The following is a 21,081-nucleotide window of genomic DNA, read 5'->3' on the forward strand; positions in this document are numbered from 1 at the left end:
CTTTTGTTGAAAGTGTAAAAAGAAGAATTGCCTATGGTAAATTCATTTCTGAATTTACATACAGCGAAGGAAGAAAAGAGGTAGAACAGGAATGGTTCAAGATACAGTACTTCTGAAGCACTGTGCTGAGGACCGTCCCAGGATCAAGCAGGCAGGATTCCTGCTCTTACAAAGCACACTGTCTAGGGGAGTGTGGCTTGTGAGTGGCTGGGAACAGAGAGGAATGGTAAACAGATTAAGAGAGCTGTGTTAGGGGGTCATACTTTTTCTTGTTGTTCACTTGCTAAGTCGTGTCTAACTCCTTGTGACCCCATGGACTGCAGCATGCCAGGACTCCCTGTCCCTCACCGTCTCCAAGTTCACCCAAGTTCATGTCCGTTGAATCAGCGATGTCATCCAACCATCTCATCATCTGCTGCCCTTTTCTCCTTTTGCCCTCAATCTTTCCCAGCATCAGGGTCTTTTCAAATGAGTCGGTTGTCCATATGCTATGACAAAAATAATACAGGGGGATATGTTAGAAAGTGTCTTGAGGGGAGAGCCAGCTATAGATTGTGAGAGGACAGTGGAGCCAAGACTCAAATGATAACAGGGAACCAGCGAGGCAAACGTCCTGGGCCAGATAGTTACAGGTAAAGACAAGTACAAAGTTTCTAAGATGGAAAGGAGCTTGGCTGCTTCAAGGGATAGATACAGAGCCCAGTGTGGCTCAAGTGTGTCAAAGGAGCAAGGGGTTCTTAAAAGTTCATTGCCACTTGACTCCAAGGTAATAGATATACACAGAAGGTTGTAGAGATAAGGATATGTTACATTGACCTGAAATTCTTTGTTAGTATTTCAACCTCTGCTCAATTAATAAAAGAGAAATCAGACCTCAGGATCATACTCATGTTCCCAATTACCCAGTTATCACCGTACCACATAACTTACCTGGGAATGAAAGTGCAAACAGCTTCAAGTCTGTCTGTCAAGCTGGGGTGGTAATGGTGGCCCTGGGAGATTGGTGGAATTCCCTCATTAGCTTTGGGATTGTTCTTAAACATATTAATGTGCTTGTAACTGTGTCATTGATAAATCATAAGGCTTCTGTAATTGTTTCTCTAGTTCAGTTCTCTTTAACTTGCCTCTAATTAAAGTCAGTGTTCACTATCTAGTTAATTTACGTACTGCTTTCAGTGTAAGAAATTAAAATTTGTAGCCTGACAAAATCACTTGTATCATCAAAACTGCAAATGCCTAGAATCTGCTATATCCGTGCCATTGTAAATAGAGAAGGATACAGGGTACAGGACAAAAGGGAAGAGGTGTTTTAAAGTCTATCAATAGTGAGGACCAATAGCATATTAACTTTACAGTTTGAAAATCACTATGAGGTTTATTTGGAAGTAAGAAAGGAAGATTAATATTCTTTTTATAGAGTGAATAGGGCTGTATAAGATGTTCACATTATGTACATTTCTCTCCCATTTCATTCTTGCGATTATTTACGAATAGTTTACATTAACACAATGATACCTTGCAAATACTCCCATTGTGTCCTGTTTGATGTTGACCCCTTGGTGCAGTAGACCAGAAAAATATCATCTCCTTCTCCCCTATGAGTGGGTTCAGAGACCCAGGTCACCCAGTTTGTACCTGAGAGACTTGGGCTGGAACACAGGTGGACTGTTTCCTGGGGTGCAGGCTAAGCTGCTGTTACAGAAAGACCCGGAATATAAGGGCTTCAATAGCATGGAAGCTGGGGTCTCAGTTGGGTGACATTCCCGAGAAGGGTGGTTCAGCAGTATTGGCTTCCGGGTGACCAACATGTTACATGTGGCTTGAACACTTGTTTCATTTCATGGAGAAAGGGAAAAACATCTCAAAGGAGGCATCCTAGGGTATGCATGCTCATTTTGGTGCATATCACACTGGTTGGAGCTTGGTCACTTGGCTGCTCCTGGCTGGAAGGCAGGGAGAAAATGTAGTCTGTAGCATATAGGTGGTCGTAGGTCCAGTGGAACTTGGAATCACAGGAAAAGATTACTAGGGCATAGTCTGTACTAGAAAAAGTGCTATTTTCCTAGGCCAGGGATCTTTCAACTCCATATTCATTGTAAGATGCTCTGAAATGTGATGGCTGAAAAATATAGAAACTCTTGCAGTTTCCATAAGCAGTTACTTCAATTTGCATAGTACTTTAAATTTTTTAAGACATTCACCTTTGGCTTTCTTAGCCGTCCATTACTTGGCCACCTCATTGAGTTAGCTTTTTTTTAAAATTTTAATTGGAGGCTAATTACATTATTGTATTGGTTTTGCCATACATTGACATGAATCTGCCCCAGGTGTACATGTGTTCCCCCTCTTGATCCCCCCCTTCCACCTCCCTCCCCATCTCATCCCTCTGGTTCATCCCAGTGCACCAGCCCCGAACATCCTGTATCATGCATCTAACCTGGACTGGCGATTTGTTCACATATGATAATATACATGTTTCAGTGCCATTCTCCCAAATCATCCCACCCTCACCCTCTCCCACAGAGTCCAAAAGACTGTTCTATACATCTGTATCTCTTGTTGTCTCGCATACAGGGTTATCGTTACCATCTTTCTAAATTCCATATATATGTGTTCAGTTCAGGTCAGTCGCTCAGCTGTGTCCGACTCTTTGCGACCCCATGAATCACAGCACGCCAGGACTCCCTGTCCATCACCAACTCCTGGAGTTCACTCAAACTCATGTCCATCGAGTCGTTGATGCCATCCAGCCATCTCATTCTCTGTCGTCCCCTTCTCCTCCCACCCCCAATCCCTTCCATCATTAGAGTCTTTTCCAGTGAGTCAACTCGTCGCATGAGGTGGCCAAAGTATTGGAGTTTCAGCTTTCTTTCTGGCTTACTTCACTCTGTATAATAGGCTCCAGTTTCATCCACCTCATTAGGACTGATTCAAATGTATTATTTTGAATTGCTGAGTAGTACTCCATTGTGTATATGTACCACAGCTTTCTTATCCATTCATCTCCTGATGGATATCTAGGTTGCTTCCATGTCCTGGCTATTATAAACAGTGCTGCGATGAACATTGGAGTACATGTGTCTCTTTCAATTTTTGTTTCCTCGGTGTGTATGCCCAGGAGTGCGATTTCTGTGTCGTATGGCAGTTCTTTTTCCAGTTTTTTAAGGAATCTCCACACTGTTTTCCATAGTGGCTGTACTAGTTTGTGTTCCCACCAACAGTGTAAGAGGTTCCCTTCTCTCCACACCCTCTCCAGCATTTATTGCTTGTAGACTTTTGGATAGCAGCCATTCTGACTGGTGTGAAATGGTACCTCACTGTGGTTTTGATTTGCATTTCTCTGATTATGAGGGATGTTGAGCATTTTTTCATGTGTTTGTTAGCCATCTTTATGTCTTTTCTGGAGAAATGTCTGTTTGGTTCTTTGGCCCATTTTTTGATTGGTTCCTTTATTTTTCTGGAATTGAGCTGCAGGAGTTGCTTGTATATTTTTGAGATTAATTCTTTGTCAGTTGTTTCATTTGCTATTATTTTCTCCCATTCTGAAGGCTGTCTTTTTCACCTTGCTTATAGTTTCCTTTGCTGTGCAGAAGCTTTTAATTTTAATTAGGTCCCATTTGTTTATTTTTGCTTTTATTTCCACTATTCTGGGAGGTGGGTCATGGAGGATCCTGCTGTGATTTATGTCGGAGAGTGTTTTGCCTATGTTCTCCTCTAGGAGTTTTATAGTTTCTGGTCTTATGTTTAGCTCTCTAATCCATTTTGAGTTTATTTTTGTGTATGGTGTTAGAAAGTGTTCTAGTTTCATTCTTTTACAAGTGGCTGACCAGTTTTCCCAGCACCACTTGTTAAAGAGGTTGTCTTTTCTCCATTGAATACTTTTGCCTCCTTTGTCAAAGATAAGGTGTCCATAGGTATGTGGATTTATCTCTGGGCTTTCTATTTTGTTCCATTGATCTATATTTCTGTCTTTGTGCCAGTACCATACTGTTGATGATTGTGGCTTTGTAGTAGGAGCCTGAAGTCCGGCAGGTTGATTCCCCCAGTTCAATTCTTCTTTCTCAAGATTGCTTTGGCTGTTCGAGGTTTTTTGTATTTCCATACAAATTGTGAAATTATATGTTCTAGCTCTGTGAAAAATACCGTTGGCAGCTTGACAGGGATTGTATTGAATCTATAGATTACTTTGGGTAGTATATTCATTTTCACTATGTTGAAATTATGGATTCTTCTGATCCATGAACACGGTATATTTCTCCATCTATTAGTGTCCTCTTTGATTTCTTTCACCAGTGTTTTATAGTTTTCTATGTACAGGTCTTTTGTTTCTTTAGGTAGATATATTCCTAAGTATTTTATTTTTTTCGTTGCAATGGTGAATGGAATTGTTTCCTTAATTTCTCTTTGTACTTTCTCATTATTAATGTTTAGGAATGCAAGGGATTTCTGTGTATTGATTTTATATCCTGCAACTTTACTATATTCATTGATTAGCTCTAGTAATTTTCTGGTAGAGTCCTTAGGGTTTTCTTTGTAGAGGATCATATCATCTGAAAACAGTGAGTTTTACTTCTTTTCCAATTTGGATTCTTTTTATGTCTTTTTCTTCTCTGATTGCTGTGGCCAAAACTTCCAAAACTATGTTGAATAGTAGTGGTGAGAGTGGGCACCCTTGTCTTGTTCCTGACTTTAGGGGAAATGCTTTTAGTTTTCACCGTCGAGGATATCTGTTTGCTGTGGTCTTGTCATATATAGCTTTTATTATGTTGAGGTATGTTCCTTCTATTCCTGCTTTCTGGAGGGTTTTTATCATAACTTTCTTAATATAACCCTATAATAAACCTCATTTTATGGAGGAAAAAACTGAGGCAGGTTGAGGTCAGATGTAATTTAAGGTTAACATTTGATGAATGGCAGAGTAGACACTAGTCCTGGGTACCCCCACTAGATCAACTGTCTGTACTAAAACAAAGATAATGCATGAATCTGCAGAAACCCCATGTTAGGTCCTGGCCAGGTATTAGTTTTCCTTCTTTTACAAGTGTTAAATTCTGTCTTAGCATATTTTTCCTTAGGCTAAGGACTCTGAATCTTTCCTGCAAAAATAAGTATTATCATAGTCTAATCACACATAACAACACATTCAAAATGAATTCCTGAATACGTTTTAATGTAATAAATTATCTTTGTCATGTTTGCTCTGTGCAGTGAAATAGGTATATATTATCTGCATACTTTGTATTTATATATATTTGTACATCTCATCTCTTAATGTATTTATTAAAATGAAGTGTTTAATTCTTCATCCTCCAAGATTCCTATTTTTCTTTTATAAACAATATTTTGAAATGTTGTCTGCCATATTAATAGTATGTTTACCTAGAAATATCAGAAATTCAAGAGCATTACAAATTAAGTGTCATTTGTATTCAAATACACAGCTCTTTGGAAATGAGATAAAGCAATGCCTTCTTCTCTATTATTTTTAAACAGCCAACCTGAAATTAAATTTGATATAATATTATTCTGACTCTCACCATGAACAAATCAGTGGTATGTCAACATTCTGTTACAGCTACATTCTGGACCATAGCTTCTTAAACTTAAAAAATTATTGAATTGTCCTTCACTTTTTCTAGGAATCTCATATAAAATTGTAATATTTGTGTTTTCTTTTGCTTAAAGGTGTTACATTACTTTAACTCAATCCCTTCATCTCACCATGAGCGGGGCTCCAGCTGGCCCGGCTGGAACAGGAAAAACAGAAACCACCAAAGATCTTGGCCGTGCCCTTGGCATGATGGTTTATGTATTCAACTGTTCAGAGCAAATGGACTACAAAGTATGTTACAAAATGATACAGCCTAATAGTATTATTCCTCATCTGTAATGATTCAAACTAATACCTTAAAACTCTCTTCTGTTAATAAATTCTTAATGCCTCACTCCATCGTTTAGTCCATAGGAAATATCTACAAAGGATTGGTGCAGACAGGAGCCTGGGGCTGCTTTGATGAGTTCAATCGAATCTCTGTGGAAGTTCTGTCAGTGGTGTCAGTGCAAGTGAAAATGATACATGATGCCATCAGAAACAGGAAGGAGAGGTGAGTGGCATGTGGCTTCTTCCTGTTGTTCCAGGTAGAAGGAGCATCATGGAGCAATAGAGGAAACCTCGTCTCCAGTCTCTGACTGCCTATCCCTGTCCTGTGAGATGGATAGAATGAGAGTGACTGGTTAATTGTGAAGAATTATTTTGAATAAACCCCCATGTCTTTGCAGTGGTGTTTGAGTGTTGAATACAAGAAAGGTGTTTCACATTACTTTAATTACTTAAAGAATAAACACCCTCTGCAACACTGAATCCCGTTATCAATTCTCAGTCCTGATCTTACTTGACCTTCTGGCAGCATTTGACACCATGTCTCCCTTCTACGTGATACACTTCCTTCACATAGGTTCCAAGATCCCACATCCTCCCAGTTTTCCCTCATCCTCAGGGCTGGTCATTTGCTGATTTCTTCTTGACTATAAAATGAGGGGAAGCATAGTATCCATCTCATAGATTATCGTGAGAATTAAATGCAGAGCACTTGGGCAAGTGCCTGACACATAGCACAATGTCAGTGTTGCTGTTCAGTTGCTAAGTCATGTCCAACTCTTTGTGACCCCATAGACTGCAGCATGCCAGGCTTCCGTGTCCTTCACTATATCCCAGAGTTTGCTCAAACTCATATCCATTGAGTTGGTGATGCCATTCAGCCATCTCATCCTCTATTGCCCCCTTCTCTGCCTACCTTCAATCTTTCTTTGCATCAGGTGGCCAAAGTATTGTAGTTTCAACATCAGTCCTTCAGTGATCATTCAAGGTTGACTTTCCTTTAGGATTGACATTCCTTTAGGATGTCACAGTCTTTGGGCCTCTTCTTTTCTCTATCTCTATTCGTTCCTTGATCATTTCATTTAGTCTCATGGCTTTCAATGCCGTATCGATGGTGCTGGCTACTGGCTGCCCAGATCTCCTTTCTCTCATATCTGGACGTACATAGACAGTGTCAGCAATTGTCTTGGGGCATCTTAGGACTCAATTTGAAGTCTCACTGGCCTGTCATATTTAATAGATGCAAAATAAAAATCTTGGTCCTTGCACTAACTCCTGCATTATTAACTGTCTTGTCGCAGTAGAATACACCCTCACAGTCTTCCAGTTATTTGGGTCAAATAGATCTAGAACCTATTCACTTCATAACTTGATGCCACACTCTGAGAGACGGAACAGGAGTGGTACTTAGGGTTTGATGGATTCGTTTGGGAAATCAGTATTTCAGTACCCAATTGTGGTTTTCTTCGTACCATTTTTTGTATAAATTGCCATCTCATGTATCTGGCCCATTGATGCCCATTTTTAGGGTATTTTGCTCAGCTTGCTGTTTTATCCATAAAAATGTCAGTCTCCCATCAGGAAAGGATCATCTAGTCCCTTGAAACTGTGAACCAATTACAGAAGTTTCCAGTTATTTTAGATACATCTGAATATTTCTACCTTCTAGGAAAACTCTCAGTCCTTCTGCCATGGCTCTGGGAAAACAGTTTCCTGTGACCAGGTGTCTTCTGTCTTACATGCCCCTGATCTAATGGTATGCTACAGAAGTGAGGTTATTCCCCTGTGATTTCCAGACATTTGATTTAGCTTTTAGTCAAAATCTCCTTTTTCGATGTAACCCAGATATCTTTGAGGCCATCCTTTCTTACAGAGTGTGAGATAACTGATCAATGTAAGGACTTGTGAAAATTCCCAACCAGGGTCTCACCTGTCTCTGTGTGTGCATATATGTGAGCTGGTCATCCTCATGCTGGCCCATGTACAGACTGCTAGGTTCCTTCATGATTTCCTGAGTTCTAGTACATTCTCTTTTCGTTTGAGGATTTAAGAGATGAGACCATGCCTCAGCCACACAGCCTTCCAGCATCTTGCTGTCTCCCCCCAACCCCCCACCCCGAGGTCCCTGCCCTTGACTCGTGGCTGTCCCTGCTATGAGTGATGGCAGAGCGCTCAGCCACCCACCTGTCCTGCTGCCATAGCTGCCTGCCAGGCCTGTCTGCCTTCCCCAGCCTGACCCTCTAGGAATGAAGATTTCTCCATGCGTACCTTGACTATACACAGTCCCCCTCCTCGTCATTGTCTCGCATCTAACAAAGAATCCTGACATTGGCATTCTCTTATCCCTCCTGTGTTTGATGATGGAGGCCCAGGTCCTTAGCTACTTCAGCCGCACAGTTTCTCAACAAGAGAAAGCCTTGTATGTGTTTCATTTGCTGCTTCTGTTTTTCAGTCTCCCAGTCGTGTCTGACTGATTGCGACCCCGTGGACTGCAGCACGCCAGACCTCCCTGTCCTTCACCCTCTCCCGAAGCTTGCCCAAGTTCATGTTCACTGCACTGGTGATGCTATCCAGCTGTCTCGTCCTCTGTTGTCCTCTTCCCCTTCTGCTCTCAATCTTGCCCAGCATCAGGAACTTTTCCAATGAGCCAGCTGTTCACATAAGGTGATCAAAATAGTGGAGCTTCAGCATCAGTCTTGCCAACAAATATTCAGGGTTGATTTCCCTTAAGATTGACTGGTTGGATCTCCTTGCTGTCCAAGGGACTTTCAGAAGTCTTTTCCAGCACCACAGTTCAAGGGTTATCAATTTTTGGTGTTCTGCCTCCTTTATAGTCCAGCTTTCACAGTTGTATGTGACGTCTATGGGGTCACACAGAGTCGGACACGACTGAGGTGACTTGGCAGCAGCAGCATGTGACCACTGGGAACATAGCCTTGACTAAACAGACCTTTGTCGGTCCGTTTCAATAATGTCTCTGTCTAGGTTTATCGTAGCTTTTCTGCCAAGAGGCAATCGTCTTCTGATTTCATGGCTGCAGTCACCATCCTCAGTGATTTTAGAGCCCAGGAAGAGGAAATCTGTCACTACTTCACCTTTTCTCCTTGTATTTGCCATGAAGTAATACGCAGAGTACATCATGAGAAACACTGGGCTGGAAGAAGCACAAGCTGGAATCAAGATTGCCAGGAGAAATATCAATAACCTCAGATATGCAGATGACACCACCCTTATGGCAAAAAGTGAAGAGGAACTAAAAAGCCTCTTGATGAAAGTGAAAGAGGAGAGTGAAAAAGTTGGCTTAAAGCTCAACATTCAGAAAACTAAGATCATGGCATCTGGTCCCATCACTTCATGGCAAATAGATGGGGAAACAGTGGCAACAGTGTCAGACTTTATTTTGGGGGGCTCCCAAATCACTGCAGATGGTGATTGCAGCCATGAAATTAAAAGATGCTTACTCCTTGGAAGGAAAGTTATGACCAACCTAGATAGCCCATTAAAAAGCAGAGACATTACTTTGCCAACCAAGGTCCGTCTAGTCAAGGCTATGGTTTTTCCCGTGGTCATGTATGGATGTGAGAGTTGGACTGTGAAGAAAGCTGATCGTTGAAGAATGGATGCTTTTGAACTGTGGTGCTGGAGAAGACTGTTGAGAGTCCCTTGGACTACAAGGAGATCCAACCAGTCCATCCTAGAGGAGATCAGTCCTGGGTATTCATTGGAAAGACTGATGTTGAAGCTGAAACTCTAATACTTTGGCCACCTCATGCGAAAAGTTGACTCATTGGAAAAGACCCTGATGCTGGGAGGGATTGGGGGCAGGAGGAGAAGGGGACGACAGAGAATGAGATAGCTGGATGGCATCACCGACTTGATGAGCATGAGTTTGAGTGAACTCTGGGAGTTGATGGACAGGGAGGCCTGGCGTGCTGTGATTCATGGGGTCGCAAAGAGTCGGACACGACTGAGCGACTGAACTGAACTGAATCCAATAAAGTGGGTAATATCTTTAATATCTTCCCCACCTTTTATATTAGATGAGGGAATGGAATATGTCTAAAGTGATATATCTGGTCTCTGAATGCTCCCAATCTGGCCCCAGAGCTATCTGTCATAAGCACCACAGTATTCAGTCGTGTCTGACTCTGACCCCATGGACTGTAGGAGGCCTCCACACCTCACTGTCCATGGGATTCTCCAGGCAAGAATACTTGAGTGAGTTGCCATGCCCAACCCAGGGATCAAACCCACAATCTCTTATGTCTCCTGCATTGGCAGGTGGGTTCTTTACCACTAGCACCACCTGGGAATCCCATGGTGGTCAGTAGATATTTGTTGAATAAGTGGGAGGTAAGGAGAGATGGAGGGTGAGCACACAGACAAGGTAACGAATGAACAAAAATCCCTTTCTTCTCTGAGCTGGACATTCTCCATCTGTAGCACATCACATTCAAGAAATTGCAGCCCATGTTGACGTCAAAGATGGCATCACCTTTCATTAGCTGTTAAAGTAGTCAAGTCCTCATTTTTATATTCGAGCACACCGTGGTCATGCTAAAATACAGAGGAATACTTGCCATACTTGTAATTCCTTTAGGGGGAGGGGAGTGTATTTTTAATAAACATGCTTCAAGATATTCAAAATATGTATGCTTATGAATTTTAAAGAAAATTACACAGCATAAACAGCTTCCTAATAATAATTTGCATTTTGCAGTGGTTTGCATTTGTCAATGTGCATTGATATTCAATGAACACATTTAATTCCATCAGCATTCTTCTTCTGGTAGATTTGTATTTCTTGGCGAAGCTATCATACTGAAGCCATCCGTCGGAATATTTATCACTATGAACCCAGGATATGCTGGTCGAACTGAATTACCAGAAAATCTCAAAGCTCTTTTCAGGCAAGTGTTATGCTTTGTGGTTTAGCATCTGGAGCGCTCATGCCACCTAACGTTGCTGGTTTGCACTGTTAAATGATTTGTTTTTACTCAAGAATTTCTATGGAAAACCCCTTATTGTTTCTTTGGGATCCCTTTATAGAGAGAGCTTTCACCATGATAAATTAACTCTTGTGAAATATGAAACCAGACCTCAAAATTGTTACATAAAAGTTACATGGTACATTGAACATTTAATACTAGCTCTTATTATATTTATAATAAAATGACTTTTATTATAAATATAATTTTCACAAAGTACAGACTACTTGGAAAATATGAAACTGAATAAAGAAAAAAATTACAATTTTATCACCTAGAAATATGATTGTTATATTTTTTCTAGTCTCATAATTCCTGTTTTATGAGTTTAAGTTATTAGATTAGGCATGATTTTCATTTAATTCTCATTTAATGTGTTGACATAAGTAGTTTGTCATATTACTGAAAATTCTTTAGAAATACCATTTCTTTGTAGCTCCAAAATGGTCTCTCCCTTGGCTCATCCATAATCTTCTTAACCATTCCCTATTGTCTGACATGGGGGGCTTGTGTTTTTCTTTTCAGTTCTTTATGATCACAAAATAGCAGGCTGTAAACATCCCTTCACATGAAGCATTATCCTTATTTCAGCTTATTACCCAGAATAGATTTCTACATAGAATTACTTGGTGAGTGGTTAAAGTCTTTACTGACAACCTGCTTTCCAAACATACTCTGCCAGTTTATACACTTACAGCAATCTGTCAGAGAACTTGTGCCGTTGCATCTGTACCCATTCTGTTTAACTCATGTTTTAGATCAACTTTGTTTCCTGCGATAAAATGCACCCACCTAAGTATCCAGTTGGTGGAAACACTACCACTACAGTCAGATGTGGAATGTTTCCGACACCCCTGGAAGTTCTCTTGTGCCTCTTTGAAGTTAATCCCCCGTATCACCGATGTCCTTTCTGTGACTCAAGGTTAAATTTGTCTTTCCTAGAGGTGATGTAAATGAAACCATGCTGTATGTACTCATTTGTGTTGTCTGTTTTCCTTGAACATTATGATTTGGAGATTTATCAGTTATCCAGTGCATCAGTAGTTTGTTCTTTTTTTGTTTCTAATGAGTATTCTATTGGAGAGGCATACTTCAGTTTGTTTATCTAGCCTCTGATGTATGTCTCCAGTTTGGAACGATTATGAATAAAGCTACTATGAACACTCATGTACAGTCTTTGTGTGAATACATGTTTCTTTGGGGTAGATATCTATGAATGGAATTGGTAAGTCAAATGGCAAATGTATGTTTGAGTTTATTAAAAGCTGCAAATCTGTTTTCTAAGATGGCTGTACCATTTTATACCCTCACCATCAATATAGAACAGTTGTTCTAAATTCCTGTTAAAACTTGATATTATCAGTCTTTTTAGTTTTCACCAACCTAATAAATAGGAGGTGGTATATCATTGTGGGTTTAACTTGCATTTTCATGATGGCTAATAATGTTGAACATCTTTCCATGTAACTTACTGGCCATTCCCATACCCGCTTTTGTGAAGTGCTGTATTCTGCATACAGTTTCTTTGTTGAATATACTCATTGCAAATATTTCCCCCTCAATTTATGACTTGATTTTTCATTTTCTTAATGGTGTCCATCAAAAATAGAAAATTTAAATTCAATGAAATATAATTTTCAATTTGTTTCATGGTTTTTAGAAATATCCTAGTTAAGACCAGTTGACTCACCACAGGTTGCAAACTTTTTCCACTATGCTTCTTTTAGATATTTTTTTTAAAAAAGTTTTCATATGACTCCCTTTTTTTTTGTTGATGTGTCAAACTATATTCACTAATTGTTCAGATACTACACAATTCTTCAGTGTTGCATCCACCTGGTCAGGAGATACTATTTTATCTGTGTTATTGGATTCAATTTATCACTGTTTTGTTGAGGATTTTAAAATCAGTGACATGAGGGATGTTGGTCTGTAGCATCCTTTCCTGTCATATCTTCATCTGGTTTTGGCACTCAGGTAATGCTGACCCCATGAATGACTTGACATATGTTCCCTTCTCTATTTTTTTCAGAGTTTTGTAGGGTTGGTATTATTTATCCCCTAATTGATAGAATAAATCGGTGAAGCCTTACATATACTTGGGCTTAGATTTTTCTTTGTTGGAATCGTTTTAGTGATCAATTCAGTTTCTTTAATAGATACAGGTTTTTTTTTTTTCTTGAATTGTGATTTGCGTCATTTAAGGGATTTCTCCATGTTATCTAAACTGTTGAATTTATTGGCATTAATTTGTTCCTAATATTCTCTTATTATCTCTGGTGATGTCCTAAAATCCATGTCTGATAAGGGTAATTTGTATCTTATTTCCATTTGTTTCCTTGATAAGCTGGAGGCTTATCAGTTTTATTTTTTAAAAGTTCTTCCGTGTTTGTCAGATGTGTCTTTGTTCACGGTCTACCTTCAAAATAATATACTACTTCACATAGAATGGAAGAACCTCTGTAGTTTTTAGTTTGATTTTTTTTTACTCCATCAAGCTTAAAATTTGCTTGTCCATCCATCTACATGTTTAAGCATATTTCATTTGTATTTTCTTTTAATTTTTAGAGTATGACTTTTTATTTTATTTTTTTTTAACATTTATTTTTTTTTTTGGTAATTAATTTATTTTTTATTGGAGGCAAATTATTTTACAATATTATATTGGTTGGTTCTGCCATACATTGACATGAACTCGCCCCGGGTTCACACAAGTTCCCCCTCCTGAACCCCCCTCCCACCTCCCCCCTCCCTCCATCCTCCCTCTGAGTCATCCCCACATGCCAGCCCTGAGCATCCTATAACATGCATTGACCCTGAACTATTGATTCGTTTCACATATGACAACATACGTGTTTCAATGCCATTCTCCCAAATCATCCCACCCTCACCCTCTCCCACAGAGTCCCAAAGACTGTTCTATACATCTGTGTCTCTTTTGCTGTCTCGTATACAGGGTTATCATTTGCATCTTTCTAAATTCCATATATATGCGTTAGTATACTGTATTGGTGTTTTTCTTTCTGGCTTACTTCACTCTGTATAATAGGCTCCAGTTTCATCCACCTCATTAGAACTGATTCAAATGTATTCTTTTTAATGGCTGAATAATACTCCATTGTGTATATGTACCAAAGCTTTCTTATCCATTCGTCTGCAGATGGACATCTAGGTTGCTTCCATGTCCTGGCTATTATAAACAGTGCTGCAATGAACATTGGAGCACATGTGTCTCTTTCAATTCTGGTTTCCTCGGTGTGTATGCCCAGGAGTGCGATTGCTGGATCATATGGCAGTTCTGTTTCCAGTTTTTTGAGGAATCTCCACACTGTTCTCCATAGTGGCTGTACTAGTTTGCATTCCCACCAACAGTGTAAGAGGGTTCCCTTCTCTCCACACCCTCTCCAGCATTTATTGCATGTAGACTTTTGGATAGCAGCCATTCTGACTGGTGTGAAATGGTATCTCATTGTGGTTTTGATTTGCATCTCTCTGATTATGAGGGATGTTGAGCATTTTTTCATGTGTTTGTTAGCCATCTGTATGTCTTCTTTGGAGAAATGTCTGTTTAGTTCTTTGGCCCATTTTTTGATTGGGTCCTTTATTTTTCTGGAATTGAGCTGCAGGAGCTGCTTGTATATTTTGGAGATTAATCCTTTATCCGTTGCTTCATTTGCTATTATTTTCTCCCATTCTGAAGGCTGTCTTTTCACCTTACTTATAGTTTCCTTTGCTGTGCAGAAGCTTTTGATTTTAATTAGGTCCCATTTGTTTATTTTTGCTTTTATTTCCAATATTCTGGGAGGTGGGTCATGGAGGATCCTGCTGTGATTTATGTCGGAGAGTGTTTTGCCTACGTTCTCCTCTAGGAGTTTTATAGTTTCTGGTCTTACATTTAGCTCTCTAATCCATTTTGAATTTATTTTTGTGTATGGTGTTAGGAAGTGTTCTAGTTTCATTCTTTTACAAGTGGCTGACCAGTTTTACCAGCACCACTTGTTAAAGAGACTGTCTTTTCTCCATTTTATATTCTTGCCTCCTTTGTCAAAGATGAGGTGTCCATAGGTGTGTGGATTTATCTCTGGGCTTTCTATTTTGTTCCATTGATCTATATTTCTGTCTTTATGCCAGTACCATACTGTCTTGATGACTGTGGCTTTGTAGTAGAGCCTGAAGTCCGGCAGGTTAATTCCCCCAGTTCCATTTTTCTTCCTCAAGATTGCTTTGGCTATTCGAGGTTTTTTGTATTTCCATATAAATTGTGAGATTATTTGTTCTAGTTCTGTGAAAAATATCGTTGGTAGCTTGATAGGGATTGCATTGGATGTATAAATTACTTTGGGTAGTATACTCATTTTTACAATATTTATTCTTCCAATCCATGAACATGGTATATTTCTCCATCTATTAGTGTCCTCTTTGATTGCTTTCAGTAGTGTTTTATAGTTTTCTATGTACAAGTCTTTTGTTTCCTTAGGTAGATATATTCCTAAGTATTTAATTCTTTTCGTTGCAACAGTGAATGGAATAGTTTCCTTAATTTCTCTTTCTATTTTCTCATTATTAGTGTATAGGAATGCAAGGGATTTCTGTGTGTTGATTTTATATCCTGCAACGTTACTGTAATCATTGATTAGCTCTAGTAGTTTTCTGGTAGAGTCTCTAGGGTTTTCTGTGTAGAGGATCATGTCATCAGCGAACAGTGAAAGTTTTACTTCTTCTTTTCCAATTTGTATTCCTTTTATGTCTTTTTCTGCTCTGATTGCTGTGGCCAAAACTTCCAGAACTATGTTGAATAGTAGTGGTGAGAGTGGGCACCCTTGTCTTGTTCCTGACTTTAGGGGAAATGCTTTCAGTTTTTCACCATTGAGGATAATGTTTGCTGTGGGTTTGTCATATATAGCTTTTATTATGTTGAGGTATGTCCCTCCTATTCCCACTTTCTGGAGGGTTTTTATCATAAATGGATGTTGAATTTTGTCGAAGGCTTTCTCTGCATCTATTGAGATAATCATATGATTTGTTAATGTGGTGTATTACGTTGATTGATTTGCGGATATTGAAGAATCCTTGCATTCCTGGGATAAAGCCCACTTGGTCATGATGTAGGACCTACTTAATATGTTGTTGGATTCTGATTGCTAGAATTTTGTTAAGGATTTTTGCATCTATGTTCATCAGTGATATTGGCCTGTAGTTTTCTTTTTTTGTGGGGTCTTTACCAGGTTTTGGGATTAGGGTGATGGTGGCCTCATAGAATGAGTTTGGAAGTTTCCCTTCCTCAGCAATTTTCTGGAAGAGTTTGAGTAGAATAGGTGTTAGCTCTTCTCTAAATTTTTGGTAGAATTCGGCTGTGAAGCCGTCTGGACCTGGGCTTTTGTTTGCTGGAAGATTCTTGATTACAGCCTCTAGTTCCATGCTTGTGATGGGTCTGTTCAGATTTTCTATTTCTTCCTGGTTCAGTTTTGGAAAGTTGTACTTTTCTAGGAATTTGTCCATTTCTTCCAGGTTATTCATTTTATTGCCATATAATTGCTGATAGTATTCTCTAATAATCCTTTGTATTTCTGTGTTGTCGGTTGTGATCTCTCCATTTTCATTTCTAATTTTATTGATTTGGTTCTTCTCCCTTTGTTTCTTGATAAGTCTGGCTAGTGGTTTGTCAATTTTATTTACCTTCTCAAAGAACCAGCTTATCACTTCTCGGCCTTTTGGCTAAGATCAAGTGTCAAAGAACCAGCTTTTGGCTTTGTTGATTTTTGCTATGGTCTCTTTTGTTTCTTTTGCATTTATCTCTGTCCTACTTTTTACGATTTCTTTCCTTCTACTGACCCTGGGGTTCTTCATTTCTTCCTTTTCTAGTTGCTTTAGATGTAGAGTTAGGTTATTTAGTTGACTTTTTTCTTGTTTCTTGATGTGTGCCTGTATTGCTAAGAACTTCTCCCTTAGTACTGCTTTTACAGTGTCCCAGAGGTTTTGGGTTGTTGTGTTTTCATTTTCATTCATTTCTATGCATATTTGATTTCTCTTTTGATTTCTTCTATGATTTTTTCGTTGTTCAGCAGCGTGTTGTTCAGCCTCCATATGTTGGCATTTTCAATAGTTTTTCTCCCGTAATTGAGATCTAATCTTACTGCATTGTGGTCAGAAAAGATGCATGGAATGATTTCAACTTTTTTGAATTTACCACGGCTAGATTTATGGCCCAGGATGTGATCTATCCTGGAAAAGGTTCCATGTGCACTTGAGAAAAAGGTGAAATTCATTGTTTTGGGGTGAAATGTCCTATAGATATCAATTAGGTCTAACTGGTCTATTGTATCATTTAAAGATTGTGTTTCCTTGTTAATTTTCTGTTTAGTTGATCTATCCATAGATGTAAGTGGGGTATTAAAATCTCCCACTATTATTGCATTATTGTTAATTTCCCCTTTCATACTTGTTAGTAATTGTCTTACATATTGCGGTGCTCCTATGTTGGGTGCATAAATATTTATAGTTGTTATTTCTTCATCTTGGATCGATCCTTTGATCATTATGTAGTTTCCTTCTTTGTCTCTTTTCACAGCCTTTGTTTTAAAGTCCATTTTATCTGATATGAGTATTGCTACTCCTGCTTTCTTTTGGTCTCTATTTGCATGGAATATCTTTTTCCAGCCCTTCACTTTCAGTCTGTATGTGTCCCTCGTTTTGAGGTGGGTCTCTTGCAGACAACATATATGGGGGTCTTGTTTTTGTATCCATTCAGCCAGCCTTTGTCTTTTGGTTGGGGCATTCAACCCATTTACGTTTAAGGTAATTATTGATAAGTACGATCCCGTAGCCATTTTCTTTATTGCCTTGGGTTCGAGTTTATACACCCTTTCTGTGTTTCCTGTCTAGAAAAGATCCTTTAGCATTTGTTGGAGAGCTGGTTTGGTAATGCTGAATTCTCTCAGCTTTTGCTTGTCTGTAAAGCTTTTGATTTCTCCTTCATATTTGAATGAGATCCTTGCTGGGTACAGTAGTCTGGGCTGTAGGTTATTTTCTTTCATCACTTTAAGTATGTCTTGCCATTCCCTCCTGGCCTGAAGAGTTTCTGTTGAAAGATCGGCTGTTATCCTTATGGGAATCCCCTTGTGTGTTATTTGCTGTTTTTCCCTTGCTGCTTTTAATATTTGTTCTTTGTGTTTGATCTTTGTTAATTTGATTAATATGTGTCTTGGAGTATTTCGCCTTGGGTTTATCCTGTTGGGGACTCTCTGGGTTTCTTGGACTTGGGTGATTATTTCTTTTCCTATTTTAGGGAAATTTTCAACTATTATCTCCTCAAGTATTCTTTCATGGTCTTTCTTTTTGTCTTCTTCTTCTGGGACTCCTATGATTCGAATGTTGGAGCGTTTAACATTGTCCCAGAGGTCTCTAATATTGTTCTCATTTCTTTTAATTTGTTTTTCTTTTTTCCTCTCTGTGTCATTTATTTCTACAATTCTATCTTCTAGCTCACTTATCCTGTCTTCTGCTTCTGTTATTCTACTGTTTGTTCCCTCCAGAGTGTTTCTGATCTCATCAATTGCATTATTCATTGTATATTGGCTCATTTTTATTTCCTCTAAGTCCTTATTAAACCTTTCTTCCATCTTCTCAATCCTTTTCTCCAGGTTATTTATCTGTAACTCCATTTTGCGTTCAAGATTTTGAATCATTTTCACCACCAAAATTCGAAATTCTTTATCAGGTAGATTCCCTATATCTTCCTCTTTAGTTTGTGTTGGTGGGTATTTATCTTGTTCCTTTACTTGCTGGGTATTTCTCTGCCTCTTCATCTTGCTTATATTGCTTTGTTTGGGGTGGCCTTTCCCTCTTCTGGCCGTTTGTGGAGATCTCTTTATTATGTAGTTTCCTTGCTGTGTGTGGGGTTGGACAGGTGACTTGTCAAAGTTCCCTGGTTATGGAAGCCTGTGTCGGTGTTCTGGTGGGTGGAGCTGGATTTGTTCTCTCTGGAGTGCAATGAAGTGTCCATTAATGAGTTATGAGATGTCAGTGGGTTTGGAGTGACTTTGGGCAGCCTGTATATTGAAGCTCAGGGCTAGTTTCCTGTGTTCCTGGAGAATTTGCGTGGTATGTTTTGCTCTGGAACTTGTTGACCCTTGGGTGGTGCTTGGTTTTAGTGTAGGTATGGAGACGTTTGATGAGCTCCTATCGATTAATGTTCCCTGGAGTCAGGAGTTCTCTGGTGTTCTCAGGATTCGGCCTTAAGCCTCTTGCCTCTGGTTTTTGGTCTTATTCTTGGAGTAGCCTCTAGACGTCTCTATCTGTCATTTCCAAGGTGGTTCCCTCTGTTTTAGCTTCTGTTTGCTGGTCTCTTCAGTGTCTAATTTCTGCCCTGATACTAGGGGGTGGGTGGACACTTTTTAAGGCTCAGTTGTTCAGTCCTGTTCTGGGAAGGGAGGAACGCTGCAGTCGAATATCTTTGGCGTCTGTGGGGAGTGCTCGCAGCATCTCGGCCACACTGGGTTTGCCCCCGCTCACAGCACGTATGCTGTCCCAGTCTATACTGCACAGGCTCTAGGTTGCTCTGCCGGGAACTGTCTGAGGCCGGCGCCGGGTTGTATGCACTTCCCAGGTCTGAGTGGCTCAAGTTCAGGTTCTCAGGTACTCCACAAAGGCGCAGACTTGGTTGGGCCTGCGTTTTGTGCCTTCCCCGGTCCGAGCAGCTCAGGGGACCAGGTGTTTGGCAAGTGCGGTCTCTGCGACTTATCGCCTCCCCAGTCCCCGCCACTCAGTTTTCTGGGTGTACAACCGGCGCACCTTCTCAGGGGGATATCGACCGGCCCGAGCCCAAGAAGTCCTGAATAGCAACAAGCCTGTCTGCAGTTTGTATCAGATGCCTTTCTGGGGCTGCGGTTGCCCGCTCACGCTCTGGCTGCGCTCCCTGCCTGTCTCGGTGGGGGATGGGGGATGGGCCGACCACAGCCGGCTCGCTCTGCTCAGTCCTTTATTCTGTGAGCGGGGCTGGCCGAGTCGTAGGTTAGAGCTTTCCGCCTTTTCATGGGGAAGCTATCACACAGTCTGCTTTGCTCTCCCCAGTTCTCTCAAATTGTTCTCGTGGCATTCAAGCCCAGTCCTCTCTCTAAGCAGTTCAGCCAGCTCCTCCCTGCCCAGCCCCCGCTTGCTAATGGCGTATGCAGGCGTCTGCGCTGCTTCTCCGCTGGGAGTTACCGTTTGGCGGGTAATCTGTGGGTTTTTAAAAAATCTTAAAAAAAAAAGAGGGTTATGTGGCCCTCTGAGCTTCCAAGGCTCGCCACAGATTCGCCAGTGAGAGTGTTTCCTGGTGTTTGGAAAGTTCTCTCTTTTTAAAGCCTCCCTTCCCGGGACGGAGCTCCGTCCTTACTTCTTTTGTCTCGCTTTTTATCTTTTATGTTTTTTCCTACCTCCTTTCGAAGACAATGGGCTGCTTTTCTGGGTGCCTGACGTCCTCTGCCAGCATTCAGAAGTTGTTTTGTGGACTTTACTCCGCGTTCAAATGTTCTTTTGATGAATTTGTCGGGAAGACAGTGGTCTCGCCGTCCTATTCCTCCGCCATCTTGTTCCTTCCTCTCTAGAGTATGACTTTTTAAATGTACTTCATCTATTAAGGTCTTATTTTAGTAACATGAAACGAGTATTTAAACAGAATTCTTTTCCCTACTATTCAATTATTCTAATACCCTTTAGTAAATGTCTTTGTTTTCTCATAATATCTTTCTCTCCAGCAATTTTATAATGCAATTTAATGCAATAGCAATTTTATAATATCTCTTTTTCCTTGAAAAAAAATTCTAGAGAATAACTGTCCTGGAAATAAATGTAATAATTGCAGAATATTTCCGTTTGAAAATTGTAGATCTCTCCAGTTTTTTTACATTTGTATTCCAGTTCATCTTGCGCAGGTTTTCATTTGGGTCTTAAAGTTTGGAAATTATTTTGTGAAGTCTTCATAAATTTGGCTTAAACAAGTCCAGCATCATTTGTGTATGGGACAAGTATTGATCTCAGCGAAGTGTGAAGGACAATTGGGTGATGCCTATAGTATTTATGAGTGAAGGCATGAATAACTAAGTATTTAATAACTATACTAACTAAGCATCATGGCTCCATTGCTTACCCAGCATGTGGCCTCAGTCGTGTGCTTGTACTGCTCAGAACCCTAGTTTGCAGCTCAGTAAAGTACGGACTTCCCTGGTGGCTCAGAGG

At 40.0% G+C, this 21,081-nt stretch overlaps 1 protein-coding gene across 1 annotated transcript in view; it reads left to right on the forward strand.

Annotated features, from left to right (window-relative positions):
- The window catches only part of DNAH11 (dynein axonemal heavy chain 11), a 390,076-nt gene that overhangs the window by 129,178 nt on the left and 239,817 nt on the right, over nt 1-21,081 (forward strand). The window contains exons 33-35 of the mRNA XM_088833659.1: nt 5,686-5,842; nt 5,959-6,104; nt 10,672-10,788. Of these exons, the coding sequence (XP_088689785.1) occupies nt 5,686-5,842; nt 5,959-6,104; nt 10,672-10,788 (420 nt within the window). The remainder of the gene's footprint in view (nt 1-5,685; nt 5,843-5,958; nt 6,105-10,671; nt 10,789-21,081) is intronic.

This window comes from Moschus berezovskii, chromosome 3 (genome assembly GCF_049115385.1).
Source record: "Moschus berezovskii isolate FMDL1 chromosome 3, NW_MosBer_1.0, whole genome shotgun sequence".
NCBI classification, from domain to species: Eukaryota; Metazoa; Chordata; class Mammalia; order Artiodactyla; family Moschidae; genus Moschus; species Moschus berezovskii.